This window comes from Mixophyes fleayi, chromosome 1, assembly GCF_038048845.1.
Source record: "Mixophyes fleayi isolate aMixFle1 chromosome 1, aMixFle1.hap1, whole genome shotgun sequence".
NCBI lineage: Eukaryota > Metazoa > Chordata > Amphibia > Anura > Limnodynastidae > Mixophyes > Mixophyes fleayi.
Window position 1 is genome coordinate 58,517,272 of NC_134402.1, and position 20,402 is coordinate 58,537,673.

The following is a 20,402-nucleotide window of genomic DNA, read 5'->3' on the forward strand; positions in this document are numbered from 1 at the left end:
ATGATATACAACAGTTAGTAGGGAATTCAATAAGCGGCGAAGAGTCTCACGACCATTACGGAGACCCTTCGCGGCGTATATCTTTACAGAAATATTTGCTCGTTTTTCCTCTCGCTCCATAGAGGTGCAAGGAAAATTGTGCGGCTATTTCTACCGTAGTAATGGTAAAAATGTGCACTGGATCTGCCCCGTAGAGTGTAATGAACCCCTTTACAATGCAGCATGTAAACTGCAAGTAACACGCAATCCACAATGCAGCCAGTTCATACAAGAGGGATAACTTGATAAAAGTAGGAACATTGGCCTAATAAAATGGGGTTATCTACATGTTGTAGTGAAAATTTACTTGTAATTGGATGAATTAAGATTGAGAGCATAAAACACACCTTAATATAACAGATAACCTTAATATTTTAGTCACCTAAAGCAAGCTATTATATAACGACTTCCCACTATCACTATATAACTGCTTTGTACACGAATGCTATGGTTTGCCTTTCAGATAGGGATCTTGGGTTGTAATCTTACCCTTACCTAGGCCCACCAAGTGGGATGACCTTCTCAGTATGACCTGTGGAGGTTCAGGCTCATGTTATTACTATTCTAGCTAGACTGTACACATATTCAACCAGAGAGTCCTGAGACAGAACCTGCTGTGGACATTTCATTCGTCACCGTAATTAGCCTCAGAAGAACATTAGTTGGTCGCCTGAGCCGAGCCCAGAAGCAGTGAACATGTTGTGCGTATATGAAGAAAAAATATATATAAAGATGTATAAAGATGGTATACTGTATATGAAGAAGCCATAAAGACGTGTTCCTAAAGCATAACGCAGTCCCGTCATGGCTTACCTTGCAGCGGAACGTCCAGGCTGGCGGCGTGTGGTCTTTCCTGGGAGGAGCTGCAAGCCGTAGCTTTGGCACTTTTCCTTTCTGCCATAATCTGTGAGGACGTGAGCATCTTTACTGTTAATGGTCACAGTTCACGGAATTTATTCACAATACGTCATATCGGCAGCCTCTATGCTATATCTCCTGATCTTATACACTTTGATTAACCAGGACAATGGAGGAAGAGACACGTGAAGTAGAGACTCTTCAGAAAACATAACCGCAATGGATGCGAATATAGTTACAGTCTGGAAGCTTATTCACTGAATTTCTAGGTTTCCAGTGGAAAACATTCCTGTTCTAGGTGAAACTAACGCACAACAGAGTTACATTTCAAGCTCTCACTCCAGTAGCTCTTTTCTCTTACCTTAGAACAGATTTCGTGAAGGCTGGTCGCAATGGCTTTAGCTGGTGTGTCACATCGGAACACGTGGCATTTTAAAACCCTTGTATCCTTGTCTCTGGCAACATATGCAAAATCCCTTTGGAATAAAAAGGAAGACATTTAAACATTTCATTTTTAATTTTTTTTTTGCAATTTCTACACTTCCATGAAATAAATGTAGGTCATCCACAAGTCTTCATTCAGAGCTCTACAGCCAACAGAGGAGTTGATTAATAAATGTAATATCTTTATAGCTAGAACAAGAATGACAGCCTTTTTCTAAACTTCCCCTGCAGACTTTGTTGCATGGACCGATAATAAAATAGTGATGAAGACCAGGGAGACCCACTTTCAGGGATGCTGGTAGCAGATATTATATACCTATAATGGGAATAAGTCATTGTAAAATGTAATTGTATATTTTCACCAAGGAGACAAATAGAATATGCCGCAATGCATTGTAAATGGGTAAAACCTCGGTGTAATAAATTTACACATGCAGCTTAATTGGAAATCTGGTTTCTTCATTGAAATTCAGGGAATGCATCATTGTGCTCATAAACAGTGCACATTCCTGGCTAAGCAGCACAGAGAAACCTATATCCCCTAACAAAGTACATCAGTCACACCAGACAAATAAAATATGTTTTGCCATCTATACCTATATGCAGGTATATTAAAAAGGAAACCATCAGATTTGGAGGTCATATAATAAGAATAAATTCTGGGTTCATGTTTTACATAATGGATTTCAATATTCATATATTTGCATATAAAAAAAAAAAAAACAATTCTACAGCAATTTCTATACTGCACAAAAACCCAATTGCTTAAATGTAAAAAAAATCAGCGGCAGAGACGTACAGTGTAATGGATCCAGAGAAGAGTAGCGGCTCAGACTTACCCTGAAAATACTCAATTGTCTACAAAAGTCATAGATTTACATAGTAATTTATACTAATATAAGCAAAAGTGACAATAAGCGGCATCTTTTCCAATTCAAAAAAGGAGCTACTGCCAATCAGAATATAAAGTATTCATTAGTGGACAGCTGCCTGTGAAGGAGGGTAGAAAACTACCGACACTCAAGTCCAAATATGACAAGTTTACCAGACAGAAATCAACACACACCCACACACGTTAATATTCTATACATTGTACACACAGGGCTTGATTTACATTTAGAGGTAAGTTCATTTGCGCCAGGTAAAAATGTGACTTGTGTAATATTGCTCACTGTGTATGTGCACACCTTATGCACGTATTTTGGGCGGAGAGTATACTAGACTTCCAATCCCTTGCGCAAGGGGCGTTCACTGGTAAATTCAGTACATTTGTGATGTGGAGACGCAGGTTACCCACGATCCTTAGAGATGTGTCCAACTTGGCTTATAGGCTGGGGCTGGCGGCCCATAGTAGGATACCCTGGGCTGGGTCACCTGCATTTTCTTCCTTTAAAATATGCTTCTGAGTTGAGACTTGCTCCCTGTGCTAAAATTTGCCATCCCTCCCCTGTTTATAGGTACTCTAAAGATAGGCCATTTATTTAGGATGGGTATCTCTGCAAGTCTCATAGGCCTGGTGTAATTTTCCATGCTGATGAATGATGATGACATTTTAGGCTCACTCAGGTGCAACAGTGGCAGCGAGCTACAGCAATGAATCAATGAGCTTTTACCAGTCTAGGGCAGGTGAGACACTGAAAGTAAGAGTCTGGTTGGTTGCTATGCTGCAGTACAAATTCTGCACTTAGATGCAATGTTACTAAATAATCCTTACTGTGGAATAAAATTTCATGTTAGCAGCTGGGACACAAGTCTGCATTTCTACACTCTTTTTAAATAATAAAGCTGAGTTAGGTCTATAGATCTCTGTACAACGAAAGCGGTGTTTCTTCTTGCAAATTATACCTAATTATATCTTGTGACAAGTGGATCGCTACAGGCAACCCTCATGTTATTTTCATGTATTAAGGAGCTATAGGAGTTTTCTTCTTAAAAGAAGATGTACTCCAGTATCCTGCTTCTGTGTAAATGGGAGATTTATCAGAAGAGGAGTAGCATAAAACAGAAAACTATTATTCTCACACAAATATTCCCCCGTTAATGAGAGAAACCCAAAAATGAATGTTAGGTGGAGTTGAAGGAGTAAATATAGAAAACAAAAGCATAAACACGTTGGATTTGCCGACTTAGCAGATCCGACAGTGTCACCGATGGTGGTCTCATAGTGTACACCTCTCGAAACGCATCAGAACGTCAGAGCGGACAAGAGGGAAGCTTAGAATAGGTGATGCCAAATGAAGAATATTATGTTTATCACCTTTAAATCACCATTCAATCTAAACTAAATCTAAAGAAAGGGTTTGATCATGGGGTAGGATGGGCCCTGTGTACACAACAGATGCTTTCAGTAAGCTGACGAGGGACAATGTAGGGAACATTTAGCTGCCTAAAGGAGCTACTAACAGATGAGGAAAATATTCTAGTGTTCCAATTTGGCGAGCGGGTGCAGGGTGGCACATGATTGGCTAGCCACGTTTCTGTTCCAATCTAATGACATGCATTTTTATTATTTTTATCTGCGGGGGCAGAATTATTTTCATGCACATGAAGTCAAACATTTTCTTATCGTTTGTCTTTGGGTATCAGGACTTCAGCATTATTTGTGAAAGACTAACAAACTACAAAATTATACATTTGGGAGGACCAGATATGTTCAAACAAAACTAATCCTGGATTTACTGTAAAATGCCAGTCAGTATTTGCTGTACAGATTTATCAATAATCATAGCACTCGTTAATTCATTTGGCATCTCTCCTATCAATTGTTCCATAAAAGTGAAACTTTTCTTAACACCACCAAATTGAACAAATTATGCATATCTCCCAACATTGCAGGTAGGCAAATATTCTTATGAAAAGAGGCTTTTCATCCAAACACAGTACACACCTCAGCAGAATATAGGATACATATTATTCTAATGTAAAAAGAGAAACACAAAATATAATGGATGAGCCTTTCTGGGTGCCAATGGAGACTTTTGTCTGTTCAAATTTACACATCAGTCTCAGGAGGAGAAAAATTTGGGCCTCTATCTATATAAATATAAATACATACATACACAGTTTCTTTGGCATCTATCGGTTGATAGCCCTGATCTTCTGTGTACCAGTGGTCAGCAGACCGGTGAAGTCTCCTGTTGCCTCATCTACTCACTTCATTTCTGCACCTCCTATTTCTATTTATGTAACCTATAGAGCTCTTGCCATATACACTACAATATCACAGCTGATATGGGGCAATTTGCCTAATATTGCAGTGGCCCCAAAACTACCACAATACCTTATAATGATCCTAGCAAAGTAATCATTATCGGGCATGTTGGTAAATGTGGTTGTAAAATGACTCCAGACTCCAGCCTCTACTGTCCTGGGCATGCAGTCATCTCCCGACCTCACTAGCCCCCTCGGATGTTGGATCTTGTCCAATTTGGCCACCTAAATACACAAATCATTTCAGCCAGCAGAGTTGCAGGTTAGGCCCTTGTGTGTCTGGCCCAGAGCCGGATTTAGATCTCATGGGGCCCTAGGCAAGATACTGGTTTGGGACCCCTCACTGAAAAAGTCAATAGCACTATAGTTTTTTAGCATAACATATACCCCGTTTCAGGGGTTGGCTGGCAGACTTTAGCCAGGGGGGGGGGCAGGCATATAGCACTGCCCCATAAGTAGCGGCCCATTTTTAAAAAGGGTGGTCTCACCGCCGGCCCTGGGAGGGCCCTCTGGGGACCGCTGGGCCCTAGGCAATTGCCTAGGTTGCCTAGTGGTAAATCCGGCCCTGGTCTGGCCTCACTCTTCACTTGGTAGAAATATGAAGTATAATAACCTACATGCATAACAAAGATGTACTAGTTGTATGCAGACTCAGCAGATAGTATTACTTGGCTTTATGGTACAGCCTAATATTCTCTAAGAATGAATAAAAACAGGGGGCTATTCTATGGTGTAAAACTTTATTTTTTTAGTGCATCAAATGCAATTTGAACCACACATCAGATAAATGGATTGCTTATCATATGAAAATTACAGCATAGACATTGCGCACCAACATGGATTCAGGAGTCTCACCAAGACACACAACCATCGCGTTTCGCCATCAGGACTTTGTCAGGAGGGGTTGGGGACGTGACTTGGCGAGACTCCTCAGTCCATGTTACTGTGCAGTTTCCAACCTGACTGCTGTAATATTTGTATGATTAGCAATCCATTTTCTACCATCTGGTATGCGGTTTTAATTGAGAATTTTAAGCAATAAAAAAAAGAAGGTTTTACACCATTAATGTGATCCCTGTTCATATGCACTTTTAGATACCGAATTGCCCCCTGGGCATCGGGTAACTAACAAGTGGTAGCTGCACACGAAAAACACGTCTTATTGTTTTTTGTCTGCAGACGCCAAAAGACGCCAAATTATCGTCTGAAGAGGCATACCTAATCTGGCTTTCATGGACTAATGGTGTTGGGTAATTAGCGGCCCATGCATTTTTTGCCACTATTATTTATTTATAAGTTGCCACAGATTCCGTAGCACCGGATACAGAAGCCATTAACAAATAGGTGTGGTAATACATATAAGTAGCACAGATGAGTGTGAGTAATGCTATGGGGACTTGCAACAAAATACAGGACAGGACGTACAAGGGAGTCAGATAGACAGACAGGTAGATTGGAAGAGAAGAACCTGCCCGTGAGCTTACATTCTAGAGGGAACAGTAATGAGAGACAGTTATTCTTGATAATAATATTATGTGGCAATAATATGGAAATAAACATTCTTCACTCATTTTATGTAAAAAATACAAATACAAATGTATTGCTTTAAATCTGCTGTGTATCACATTTGTATAATTTCACCAGCAGACAAATAGGACTAACCAACAAGAGAACATGGAATGGCACAATACATACACAAAAGGATGAGGAAGTCACACATACAGAATCTAAATAAACCACACTGGCTCTGATCTCTCTGCCCCACCCAATTACCATGAATAATTGGTTAGATACCACAGGAAGGGATGGCTCTCTGGCAGACTTAGACCTTTATTAATATTGATTTCCAGTAAATAAGAGAAAAAAGACCGGGCAGCTGTTGTTCTGGATACATCAATGTAAGACATGAAGGACAATGACTGTCAAATCCAGTAACGTAACTGATGATGATACCATTCCAAACACTGGCCATGGTAGCAAGGTGACCTGTATATTATTTAGTCATATACTTTATACTTAAGTCAAATTATGTCTGAAAAATATGCTGGCTTTATCTATTGTTTGCACATGTTATTATAATTTAATATACACATCACAAGCCTATGCTGTGAGTTCTAGAATGACAAACAAGAACAACCATTGTTCTTTTATATCACTTCTCAGCAGACATATTGTTTAACAGCATTAGGAAAGAAATATGTTGCCTCACTTCTAGACTTGCTACCTCTAGTGAGGTCTATTAGAAAAGTAAAATTGTCAAATCTCCCCCACCTTTGTTAAAAAAATATTTTGCACACAGAAAGCATAAAAGACAACAGATCAACCTGTGTAATAATTGTTAAGATATAACTTTCTTTCAAGCACACGTTGACAATGTATTAAATTCAAAGAGACCGCTCTATATGCAACCATGTTGGAAAATGGACAACTTCAGTCACATGACATCACTATACAGGAAACAGTGTGACCTCTGCAAATGCATGGACCATTGTATGTGTGAGAGTAGCACTACAGTGTGTATGCTATGACATACCTGGATCGTCTAGCACAGTATGTGGAGATGAAAAAATCCCTTCAATTTAATGTTTCTGCTGACCCTCTACATATACATTAATTGGCCTCAACCTGTCAATAGCAAGCAACTATGCTAAATACAGTATCATCAAAGTGAGAATGGGCTGTCCAACACTTATAATTGTTTCACTACCGGAACTGACAATAATAAATGATAATAAATAATAATAATAATAATACATAATTCCAAATATAAACATAGTATGTCTATGTATAATTTTACTTACTCCAATGTCACTGTATATTTTTATTTTCATTCATTATAACAATCACTGATGTCAGGGTCTAATGTCGTTAATAAGAACAATGATTGTGATAACCATTAATAATTCACGTGCAGCATATTAACATTAGACACGTATTGACTTGCAGAAAGGTACAGGCACAAAGCATGCAATAGGAAGGAAATGAGTTACCTCTCCCTGTGTCCACGACAGCATGAAAGAACAGAGCAGATAAGACAAGTTAGGAAAAAACGTTGACAAAATACAAGAGCTCCAGAGCACAAAGCAGCGCAGCCAGACACTCTACACTCCACACTGACACACGCTGGCTTAAGGTTCGGGACATGAGTGAAGAATTAATTGCTTTGCTAAGCTGGTAAAGCAACAAAGCTGCTGAAGCAAGACTACATTAAAATCTGAGAAAGGAGCATGGTATAAGGCTGGAAAAAACCATCTTCCAAAAAGGACACCGAGCTGCTGCAGAGGTTGTTGTAGTGGCAAGTAAGAGAAGAGCCAAAAGCAAGCAGCTGTATGTGGAGATGCAGTGTAACCTCATCAAGATCTCATGGAACAGATGAAACAGGGGGGAGTGGAGAGCATGTAATAAATCATGGGATCACACACAATCAAGGCAGCCACACTTCCCCATCCTCACATGAAACTTATTTCCATGAGCTTCTAGCCAAATGATGGACTGTGATCCTTCAGTTTCATTGTTGCAGCATGGAATCCAGATTGTCAGGATTTTTCAATGTACTGAATACATGTTTAGAGAAAAATCTATACACATGACCCGTCTGTATTACTCAAACCACCCGTTTACACTACACTCGCCTTTTTGTTTTTGCTGGTCAGATAAGTAGATAACTTACTTAAACATAGACATACTAAATGTAACTTATTATTTTTAACATGTAGCATCAGGCAGGTAAAATTGATTTTTAGTTATGCAATTGTGGGAGATTAATCACTAGACAAATTGTATGATATAGCCAATGTATACCTACCTATTACACCAGCTACACTATATTTACTAAACTGAAGGTTTGAAAAAGTGGAGATGTTGACTATAGCAACCAATCAGATTCTAGCTGTCATTTTGTAGAATGTACTAAATAAATGGTAACTAGAATCTGATTGGATGCTATAGGCAACATCTCCACTTTTTCAAATGGGCAGTTTAGTAAATCTATCCATAAAAGTCAAATTAGGGCACCTTAAAATGAATGTGCTGAAATATCCTACATTTATAAAAAAATTGCACCAATAGTTTGTTTTTTGTTTTTTAAAAAGTTCCCCAAATTACACAAGGCACTCGTCTTACAGTGGCTCTGATTTGTAAAAGTGCTACTTACAATTTATAAATATAACAATATAGGTTCCTCCTATAATCTATGTCTCTTTTGCATCGATATACATTGTGTGCTTATAGACATGATGCACTACTGAGCACCATAATTGCAAAATAATATTTTTTGACAATTTTATAAATGCCCCTATCAGGTGCACATGATCCACTGGTTCAGAATTGGTGGATAGGTTTCTAATGGTTACAGATTATTCAATTCATCTAGTGTGTCTGTCTGAGCTGGTATTAACCCAGTTGTAAAAAGTTGCACACCATCAAATTGCATGGAATACGTGTGAAGACAAAGCAAAGATACTCGGCACAGATAAATCAATAGACTGGACAGCTCTCTCCTTCAAGTCAGTGGGAGATGTAATGCTTCAGAGCATAACAGAATAATCTTTCAAATGGGTTCAGTGTTTATGACTGCGAGTGTACCATTCCTAATGGATGCACACCAATATTATAAGGTTTATTTTGCCATTCTCACAATTAACATATATTTATATTCAACTGTATTATCTAGTGATATCAAAAGTCATTTGTTATATGCAAGTAACACACTCAGATAAATATATGTAAATTATAATGTTATGGGCAGCACAGTGGCCTAGTGGTTAGCACTTCTGCCTCACAGCACTGGGGTCATGAGTTCAATTCCCAACCATGGCCTTATCTGTGTGGAGTTTGTGTGTTTGCGTGGGTTTCCTCCCACACTCCAAAAACATACTGGTAGATTAATTGGCTGCTATTAAATTGTCTTTAGTCTGCTGTGGAATTAGTGGCGCTATATAAAAAAATGATGATGATGATGTGTGTGTAAGGGGATTTAGATTGTAAGCTCTAATGGGGCAGGGACTGATGTGAATGAGTTCTCTGTAAAGTGTTGTGGAATTAGTGGCACTATATAAATAAATGATGATAATGTATGTAGTATTCATTTGTAATCTGTCATCTGCAAAACAGCTCACTATTCATGATTAGGGGCACATACAATTCTTATACAGGCATGGAATATTTTATCCAGAATGCTGGTTTTATTAGATAATTTAGAGCACTGTCTTCTGCCTTTCCCCACACACACAATGGCTCTGGCATTTTCCTTCTTATTAAATGGTTTGGCACAGCTTCTCAAAGTAACCAACGGTAAAAAACAAGGAACTTTTTGGTTTCCACGTAGGAGATTCCATATCTGTAGTATAATGTAGCTATGGTAAGGATCTCTAAAGTACCATACATGTGAAAAGCTCTTAGCAGTCTATAACAGATCCAAGATGGGGTGCTATAATCCCCAGATTTTTAGATCACCAATATATTTCGTTTTCTTGAGACCCCAGAACAATGACACACTGACCCTAGCAAAAGTATCGCCATATACGTTTACCAGTGGATTAACTAGTGGTTTATGGTGTCCCATACAAACTTTGTAATGAGCTCAAACAACAGCACATGGTATCATACCTAAGGTAGGTAAACAATTATTGAACTTGGATGTCTATGGTGGTTTGTAATAATATTCTTACACTCAACAGCTGGTAATTTTAAACACATCATATACTTTCTAATTAGAAGAAACAACCCTAAACAAAAACCATACTGGCATCTAAGTATCCAAAACAGATTTATCTAGTTGTTCTAGCTATCATTTTGTCAAATGAGAGCTAGAATCTGATTGGTTGCTATAGGCAACATCTCCACTTTTTATCACTACAATATTATATTTCTCATCTTTCATATTTTGCAAAAATAAAATAAATAAATAAAAAAAGAATACTGCCCACACACCAGTATATAATAGAACATTGGTACATCCTAACCTGAATGGGTGGGCTGGATGGGGTTACCTCCAAATGCTCCACTGGAAAGAGGGAGAGGTGAACGTACCTACTGATTTTATATCTCCTGATAGCACGAACATGACGATGCTCACTCCTTCCTCTGCCCTACCCTTTTATTGACCCGCCTGGCTTGTCAAAGGACCATTAAACCCTAAAATTTTAATTTAGGTAGGATTCATGGAGGTAAAATGCCCTGTTCTGAATTAACCTGAAAGTTTTGTGCAGTTTAGTGAAAAAGTATTATCATGCCTCAGCCATTAAAGACAGCTGAGGCTCCTCTCACATATTTAGGACAATGTCCTGATGGGACTGGATATATCTCATTGGTCAAGAAACAGAGACTGCAGTCATTTCAGCTACTGTGGCATCACTGGCCCTGCCCCTTTATACAAATTAACCAATCCATTCAGTGCATTCTGCAAAGCATGCTCAGCTACAGAAGCACCTCACTCATAGCATTTTCCCTGCTGCAGAGGACAGGATACAAAATACAACTCCAGTATTTTGAATTTCACCTATATACAGAAATACAACCTATCCACACCTAGGGGCACTTCTAATGTTACTATCACCTCTGTTGTCAATGTGGAAACTAGCTGATTTTCTAAGTGTAAAGATGGTACAGACAGTTTAGCTACTTCTGTGGTGTAAAATAAGACAAGCAGCACTGTTTTAATGGCTGCAAACACTTGATTATGGTAGGGGTCAAAGGCATCCAAGTTATCTCAACCAGCGCAAATCCATCAGTGGGCCGCATCAAGTAGTAGTACTTGTCATAGTATGGTTAAAGCTGTCACAAACTTACTTGCTTCCTGCTGCTGATTTTCCTGTCTCTGTGTACAGCAGCACTTCCTGGTTTGGGTGGTCACGTGATCGTGGCTGGGAGGCGGCTTTTACTATCCACAGACTATATTAAGCTCACCTGGACACTGCAGCCTTGTCAGAGCAACAAGTTCACTTACCTGTTCCTGGCTCCTGTGCTTCGTGGATTGCTGTGTCTTCCAGTCTCCTGTGTCTTCCTGTGTGCTGATCTCTGCCTGTTAGACTATCCTGGCTCTCCAACCCTGTGTACCGACCCGGCTTGCTGACCATCCCTCTGTTCTTGTGACCAGTGTACCGACCCCGGCTTGTTTGACTCCGAGTTGCCTCCTGATTCTGCCTGACTCCATTACTGTGCACCGAACCGGCTTGTCTGACTCCGCATCTTCCGCTCCACTCCGCATCACTACATCTTGGGGCGAACCTGAGGACCGCGACCTGCGACTCCTGGCAGTGAAGCCCACCCCACCTTGCGGCGGTTCTTGGTGAACACCGGGGAGATCGCTAGACTCTGCGCCTCAGGTAAGTCAGCGCTAATCAAGATTAGTAGTAGTAGTATCCAGTATCTGTTACAGTTTGCTCTGACCATGGATTCCGCAGCAAAAGACCTGTTGGAGCACTTAGTGGGAAGGATGGATAAGCAAGAGGCTAACCAAGAGCAACTTTTAAAATTCCTCAATAGTTTATCCACCCGGTTGGATGTTGTCCAGAACACCCTAGTGGCTAGCGGACCACCTGCACCGGCAGTAGCTGCCCCAGAACCCCAGCCCGTAGCGGCAGCTTCTTCCTCGCAGTTACGGATACCTAACCCACCTAAGTTCGATGGGGACCCCAAATATTGCAGAGGACTTTTAAATCAATGCTCCATACAATTCGAGCTATTACCCGGGAACTTCCCTTCCGAAAAAGCAAAAGTGGCCTATGTGATTTCTCTGTTGTCCGGTCAAGCCTTAGCATGGGCTTCCCCTTTATGGGAGAGGGATGATCCAATTCTATATAACTTCAACACCTTTTTGTCCACTTTCAAGAAGATATTCGGTGAGCCAGGAAGGGTATCTAATGCTGCTACTGGCTTATTACGTCTTCGCCAGGGAAACCAGTCTGTGGGACAGTATGCGGTCCACTTCAGAACAATGGCCTCTGAACTTCGCTGGAACGACGAGGCTCTAGTAGCTATGTTCTGGCAGCGCCTTTCAGACTGGATCAAAGACGAGCTGGTATCTCAGGAACTCCCTACGTCTCTGGCTGATATCATCTCTCTCTGTGTCAAGGTTGATTTGCATTTGAGGAGCGCAATTCCGAGAAGGAACAATCTTGGCGCAGTATGATTCGCTTGGCCCCCAACTTCCAAACTCCTGTTCTTCCTCCCGAGGAGCCTATGCAACTGGGGAGGACCCGCCTGTCGGCCGAAGAAAGGGAGGAGATTTCGGAACAAGTTGTGTCTATATTGTGGAGAGAGTGGCCATCTTCTGAGTTCTTGTCCTAAACGCCCGGGAAACGACAGGGCCTAAAGAGTTCGGGAGCTGTATCGTTGGGCCTCTTCTCTCAGTCTCAGTCAGTTCCTTGTACTAATGATTGCCTGTCTATCCTCATTTCCCTTCAGTTAGGACAGAAGACTTTCCCGCAGTCTGCACTTCTTGACTCCGGAGCCGCAGGAAATTTCATCTCTGCCGCAGTAGTTAAACATTTCGCTATTCCCACACAAGTCTTGGAACAACCCATCTCATTGCTGGCCATTGATGGGGGAAGAATTCCTGAGGGTTTCATTCTGGTACGCACTTTTCCCCTCCCTCTCCAGATCGGAGCGCTTCATCAGGAAAAGATCTCTTTTCTAGTAATTCAGAAATCTACTAGCCCACTCATCCTAGGACTTCCATGGCTTCGTCTCCATTCTCCCACCTTAGACTGGAAATCAGGTCACATATTGTCCTGGGGACAGTCCTGCTTCTCTCACTGCCTTAAGAAAGTGGACCCTCCAGATATTCCCAGACGTTCCCAAAAATTTCATGTGACTCCTTTGCCTGAACCATACCAAGCCTTCTCTGATGTTTTTGTCAACAGGAGGCCACTAGGCTTCCTCCTCACAGAATCTGGGATTGTGGCATTGACCTTATACCTGGTAAACCTATCCCTAGGGGCTGTGTTTACCCCCTTTCCCTTACGGAGTCTAAGGCTATGGAGGAGTACGTCTAAGAAAATCTAAAGAAGGGCTTCATTCGCAAGTCTGCCTCCCCAGCTGGGGCTGGCTTCTTCTTTGTAAAAAAGAAAGATGGGGTCTCCGCCCTTGCATAGATTACAGAGGTCTGAATGCTATTACCATTAAAAATCGGTATCCTCTGCCACTGATTTCCGAATTGTTTGACCGTAATAAGGGTGCCACCATCTTCTCTAAACTTGATCTCAGAGGAGCGTATAACCTCATACGCATTAAGGAGGGTGATGAATGGAAAACTGCGTTCAACACCCGAGACGGCCACTTTGAGTACCTGGTCATGCCCTTCGGGTTATGCAATGCCCCGGCTATCTTTCAGGGCTTTATAAATGAGCTCTTTCAAGATCTCTTATATCAATCCATAGTCATCTACTTGGACGACATCCTCATCTTTTCTCAAGATCTAGTATCTCATCGCAGTCATGTACTGGAAGTCCTCTCTCGTATCCGGAGAAATAATCTGTTTTGCAAATTAGAAAAATGTACCTTCGAGCAGAAACAAATTCCTTTCCTGGGATATATTATTTCTGGCACCAGTCTGCAGATGGAACCCACCAAATTGAAAGCCATACTTGACTGGCCTCAACCTTCTGGTCTTAAGGCTACCCAACGCTTCCTAGGATTCTCCAACTACTATCGTCAATTCATCAAAGGTTATACTTCTTTTGTGGCACCCATCACTGCATTGACCCGTAAATCTGCTGATGCTAGCGTATGGTCCCCTGAGGCTATCCAAGCCTTCATATCATTAAAGTCTCTCTTCTCGTTTGCACCCATTCTTCAACAGCCTGATTGTTCACGTCCTTTTATCCTGGAGGTAGATGCGTCTTCCCTTGGTACTGGAGCCGTACTGTCAAAACGGAGCCCTTCTGGCAAACTTCATCCTTGCGGATTCTTTTCCCGTCGCTTGTTACCTGCTGAAAGGAATTATGAGATGGCGATAAAGAGCTCTTGGCCATCAAGTTGGCTCTCTCCGAATGGAGACATCTACTAGAAGGGGCACAATTTCCAATCACCATATATACCGATCACAAGAATTTGCTTTACTTACGTACTGCCCGATGTCTAAACCCTCGGCAAGCAAGGTGGTCCTTATTCTTCTCACGCTTTGATTTCAACATCACCTTTCACTCTGGATCCAAGAATACGAAGGCAGATGCCTTATCTCGCTCTTTTGATCCAGCTGATATGGAACCTTTGGAGGACAATAAATTCATTGTAGACCCCAGTCGAGTATTGGCAGCTACATGCCTGAACAAGGGTTGCCCTCCGGGCAAAACATTCATCCTGCCACGTCTGCGCATTCAGCTCCTTAGCTGGGCTCATCACTCTCTCTTCTCTGGGCATGCCGGCATCCGCAAGACCTGGGACTTGTTGTCCCGAAGTTACTGGTGGCCTTCTTTACGGGAGGATGTGAAGAAATTTGCTTCTGCTTGTTCCAAATGTAGTCAATACAAGACCTCTAGGAAAAGACCTTATGGATGTTTGCTCCCATTACCCATTCCTGAATACCCGTGGTCACAGATTTCAATGGACTTTATCACAGACCTTCCACCTTCCAAATCCTGTACTGTGCTGCTAATGGTCACAGATCGCTTTTCTAAAACAGCCCACTTTATTGCTCTTAAAGGCCTTCCATCTTCCTCCTCCTTAGCCAATATTTTTATTAAAGAAATATTTCGCCTCCATGGCTGTCCTCAACATATTGTTTCCGATCGTGGATCACAGTTCATATCAAAATTTTGGAGGTCCTTCTGCAGTAAGTCCGGAATTAAGCTTGATTTTTCCTCCGCATATCATCCTATGTCCAATGGGTCTACGGAGAGAACCAACCAAGAATTAGAAAAATTCTTAAGAATATTTATCTCAAGTAATCAAGATAACTGGGTGGATCTTCTCCCTTGGGCCGAGTTCGCCCATAACAATCATTTTCATGAGGCCATCTCTAATTCCCCCTTTTTTGTTCTTTATGGCTAACATCCTAGACTACCCACCTTCTCTCAAATTACACCTTCCAAAGTTCCGGCAGTGGACTTATTGTTTCGTAACTTCTCTTCTATTTGGGAACAAACCAAGAGGAATTTAAAGAGTGCAACCATTCGTTCCAAGAAATCTTATGATAAGAGGAGGAGAGTAAGCCCAAGCTTTTCTATCGGTGACAGGGTATGGCTATCCACTCGAAACATTCGTTTAAAGGTTCCCAGTAAGAAATTTGCTCCCAAGTTCATTGGCCCGTTTGCTATTTCTGAGGTCATCAATCCGGTAGCTTTCAGAGTGAGTCTGCCTCCTTCCCTACGCATTCCAAATGTCTTTCATGTCTCCTTGTTAAAACCAATGGTAACCAACAAATTCTCCTCTCCATCAAGAGTTCCTCCTCCTATTGTGGACCAGGATCAAGTGGAATATGAGATTAAGACTATTCTGGATTCTCGCAAAGTTCAAGGTTCCATACAGTTCTTGGTGGATTGGAAGGGTTATGGCCCTGAGGAGCGCTCCTGGGTAAAAGCCACTGATCAGCACGCTCCCCGTCTACTCAAACTGTTCCATAAAAAATTTCCCCTAAAACCCTGTTAGGTGTCCGGATTCCACCCTTAAGGGAGGGGATACTGTCACAAACTTACTTGCTTCCTGCTGCTGATTTTCCTGTCTCTGTGTACAGCAGCACTTCCTGGTTTGGGTGGTCACATGATTGTGGCTGGGAGGCGGCTTTTACTATCCACAGACTATATTAAGCTCACCTGGACACTGCAGCTTTGTCAGAGCAACAAGTTCACTTACCTGTTCCTGGCTCCTGTGCTTTGTGGATTGCTGTGTATTCCAGTCTCCTGTGTCTTCCTGTGTGCTGATCTCTGCCTGTTAGACTATCCTGGCTCTCCAACCCCTGTGTACCGACCCGGCTTGCTGACCATCCCTCTGTTCTTGTGACCCGTGTACCGACCCCGGCTTGTTTGACTCCGAGTTGCCTCCTGATTCTGCCTGACTCCATTCCTGTGCACCGAACCGGCTTGTCTGACTCCGCATCTTCCGCATCACTACATCTTGGGGCGAACCTGAGGACCGCGACCTGCGACTCCTGGCAGCGAAGCCCACCCCGCCTTGCGGCGGTTCTTGGTGAACACCGGGGAGATCGCTAGACTCTGCGCCTCAGGTAAGCCAGCGCTAATCAAGATTAGTAGTAGTACAATCCAGTATCTGTTACAAAGCACAGTCATTCTGATACTTTATTGGACAACAAAATCTACAGCACCCGGCCTCTCCTGTAAGGGTACCAGGAATAAGACACAGCCACGCATCTTCTTCCCAGAATACTTGTATTAGGCTCCACATATTTACTGACACCTAAGTAAGGAATATGTCCATAGAAATATAGAATTTGACTATTTCACCATCTAGTCTGCCCATTTTTTGACCTATGGTAACCTCAATACCTATTTGATCCTTTATTCTTTGTAAGGATATCCTTATGTCTATCTGAAGCATGATTAAATTGCTCTTCTCTATTACCCTCTACCACCTCTATCCACTACCCTTTCTGAGAAGTAATTTTTCCTCACATTTCCTCTGAACCTACTTCCTTTGATATATTTCATTAGGAAGCCTAAACTCATCACAGTTAATGCCAATGATAAACAAGCTTTATTTGTTGAACCCCTAGACAATTAGAGGCCTCAATACACTCACTCATCAGACAGAACTAGATAAACATGGCAGACATAGTGACACCTACAGAATGCAACCAAAATAGCTTGCTTCAAGGTAGTCTATGTAAATAAAGCTAGCCTTTATAAAAACATTGAGAAACTAATAGATGTAATAAAGGAAAATAAGTACTTTTTAAAAATGTGGTCATTATTTAATATCACATTTGAGAATAAAAAAAAGAAAGAAAGAAAGATGTATAAATCATTGTTCTAAATGCCAACACCCTGCACGGACATTTCTGAAAACTGCGTAGAAATTGAGGTACAGTTTAGAAAATAAAAGTGAAAATCTTATTGGTTGCTATGGGTGACCAGCCCCTACTGAGTACAAGTTCTAAAGACAGGTATGAGGCAAGCACAGTTTGTAGCAAAGTCTAAATCAGATCTTCTACTTGTGATATTAAATAATGAACACATTGAAATGGGTATTATTTTTACTGTAACACATCTACTATTCATTTCCCAATTTTGTGACAGTCCTCCTTTCATTAATATTCACAGCATCATACTGTAACTATGCATTTAGTACATGTACAGAGTTCTCTGTTTAGCATTCATCCGAGCCAAATTCTGACTGATGGATCCAATGTAGACTCTTTAAGAGATTAGTGACAATAAACAAAATGTGAAGAGTGTCCAATAATACAGTTAATTGGTGAAAAATAGGAAATGAAATGCCAGTATGTGGCTCATCAGCCAATATTACTTTTCTCTATGTCTTTGTGGGCGTGTAATTCCAATAAGACTCAATGAAGCAGACATGATTTTATGACCGCACTGAGAATGCACATGCAATGTGCAAATCATTTTGGATGTAGAGCTGATTACCTGCTCTGCACTGAAGTGCCCAGGGAAAACCTGCACTTCCAATACATCCATGGTACACTCATCCTATGACATCACTGCACACCTAGTAACAGACACCAGCAACTTGTATTTATAGTCAGCGTTTAGCCATTGACTAAATTTCTTTGTAGACAGCAATAGCAACAAATGCAGTAGACCGCACATGGGAAGGATATGTGAAGGTAAAAACCAATGCGATGAAGGCGTATATAACAAAGCAACAAATAGACTATAAATTGCACATTATTTGCAATCTGTATAATTTTACAATTCCTTTTGGTTTCCATGCAAATCACATCCATTCATTTTACATGCACCCATTACTGGGACATCTTGCTGCTAAATGGAGATCTCTCACTGTAACCCGACTAACAAGAATAAACGATTCAGATAAACTCAGAACTATAATATCAGCATCTTTCAGCCACAAAGATTGTACATAGTTTCATTTGTAGACCTGTGGAAAAAAAACATGTAAAGATGCTTATGCTGCACAGTACATATAATATGACGACATAGATGTGTATAAGGGTAGATTATTTAAAAATACTGATTATTCTTCAAAACTGGAGTCTTAATTTAGTTACACTGAGTGACATATAATGGCACAATAACTACAATATTAGACATCTTTGTACCCTTATATTAGAGAGAGACAAGAAAAGAATATCAAAAAGAAATACTAGTGACCATGTGACACCATTTGTTAGACATATATGTATAACTTTTTTGCAAAATTCTATTGCTAGTATCTGATGGAGACAGGGCGGTAACTCTGCTGTTCCACTTGCCTTACAATAAAAACATGCTCTGAACAAGCGATTCACACCTGTGAGTGCGATATGCCCTCTTTCTATTTGGATCATTTTCAGGCGGTACGGTGGAGAAAGCCCTCTGAGTGGTTACTAGTACCTGGCGGGAAGCCAGGATGTGTCAGCACTACTAAAGTGCCCGGGGACAATTAATATTTACAGATAGTTATCGCTGTACACACATTCTGTAAGTAAGACAATGAGTATAGGAAATAAATTAGTAGACATTCTCTGAATTATTTTAAATTGGTTCTCAAGCCAATTCTGAAATTTGAAAATTTTAGATGAATTCTCGAATTTGAGATGAAAAATTTTAGTTAAATAAAAAAAAAAAAAAAGTTATAAAATGTATTTTAATGCCTTTAAAAACCACAAACACGAACAGCATACATGGACTTCAGACCACAAACACAAAGGCACTGAACCAACCGAATGCACTGTAAACAATTTAAGGTCCCGATTCTAATTCGGTCCTGATTGCATTTCGATCCGATGCAAATTATTCCACAATCCCTATAAAGTAGCTTTACATAATCATCCCAGGACGGTATGCTTTATAGCATGTGTACAGTGCTCTACAGAGTCAGTAGACGTCTTCGTAGTTCTAGACTTGCTACACACAATGGTCTGTGATCATTTTGTTACTGACTGGGCATGCTGATATGTCCAACTAACTGATGACCACATCGCCAGGTGCCATTGTAACTGGCTGACCAATCTGTATTGGTCTGTTGGTCTCAGACACTGTTGAGTCCAAAAAGCCAGATCTGTTTTTTTATGGTCAAAATATATCCATTCATCCATCGGGCTTGAATAATATAAATCGCTCTCTGTGGGTAGGTTTAGTATGGCAAGAGAGGTTTTGATGGTGAAAAACAAACAAACAACGACCTTGAATGTGTTAATACTGCCTACATCCCACTGCAACCCTCATTCAGTAGAGACATCCGGAAAACAGTGATAATAAAACATACAAAAAGAGAACTTCACCTCTTCTAAATCTATCAGGTCCATACAGTAAAGCTTTGTTGAGCATATGACTGGCAGCAGTAAAGCTATTAAAGGTTAGACAAGTGGTCAGGCTGCTTCATTATCAGGGCCGGCACAAGACCCACCCCGAAATTGGCACTTTTTCATCTGGCCTAATGCTAGCACTGACCTGTTCATTACTAATGATTATTCAATTTAAGTGACTGAGGCAATGAAGTTTAATTCCACACTGATGTATCAAAAATCAAAAAATCATTGTTTTATTCTATGAGCAAGTTATGGGAAAAACTACTTAAAACTACTTAACCATTTGGCAGAACTGGTTGCTGTATTGGCTCAGTCATTCCCCTCCCTATATGGTTAAGATGTACAGAAACTTAAACCTGGTGCAGTGTGTTGATTACCTCCTCTACAAGTAAGAGTGCAGTGAATAGGTGGAAAAACCAGTTCACTTGATGGCAGCTGGGCCCAAATAGCAGCCAGGAAC

General features: G+C 40.9%; 1 protein-coding gene across 9 annotated transcripts in view; it reads right to left on the reverse strand.

Annotated features, from left to right (window-relative positions):
• The window catches only part of APBB2 (amyloid beta precursor protein binding family B member 2), a 252,123-nt gene that overhangs the window by 13,990 nt on the left and 217,731 nt on the right, over positions 1-20,402 (reverse strand). For all 9 annotated transcript variants that reach the window (XM_075194986.1, XM_075194977.1, XM_075194960.1 and 6 more), the window contains 2 exons: positions 1,259-1,373; positions 853-943 (listed from right to left, as the gene is read on the reverse strand). In XM_075194986.1, the coding sequence (XP_075051087.1) occupies positions 853-943; positions 1,259-1,373 (206 nt within the window). The remainder of the gene's footprint in view (positions 1-852; positions 944-1,258; positions 1,374-20,402) is intronic.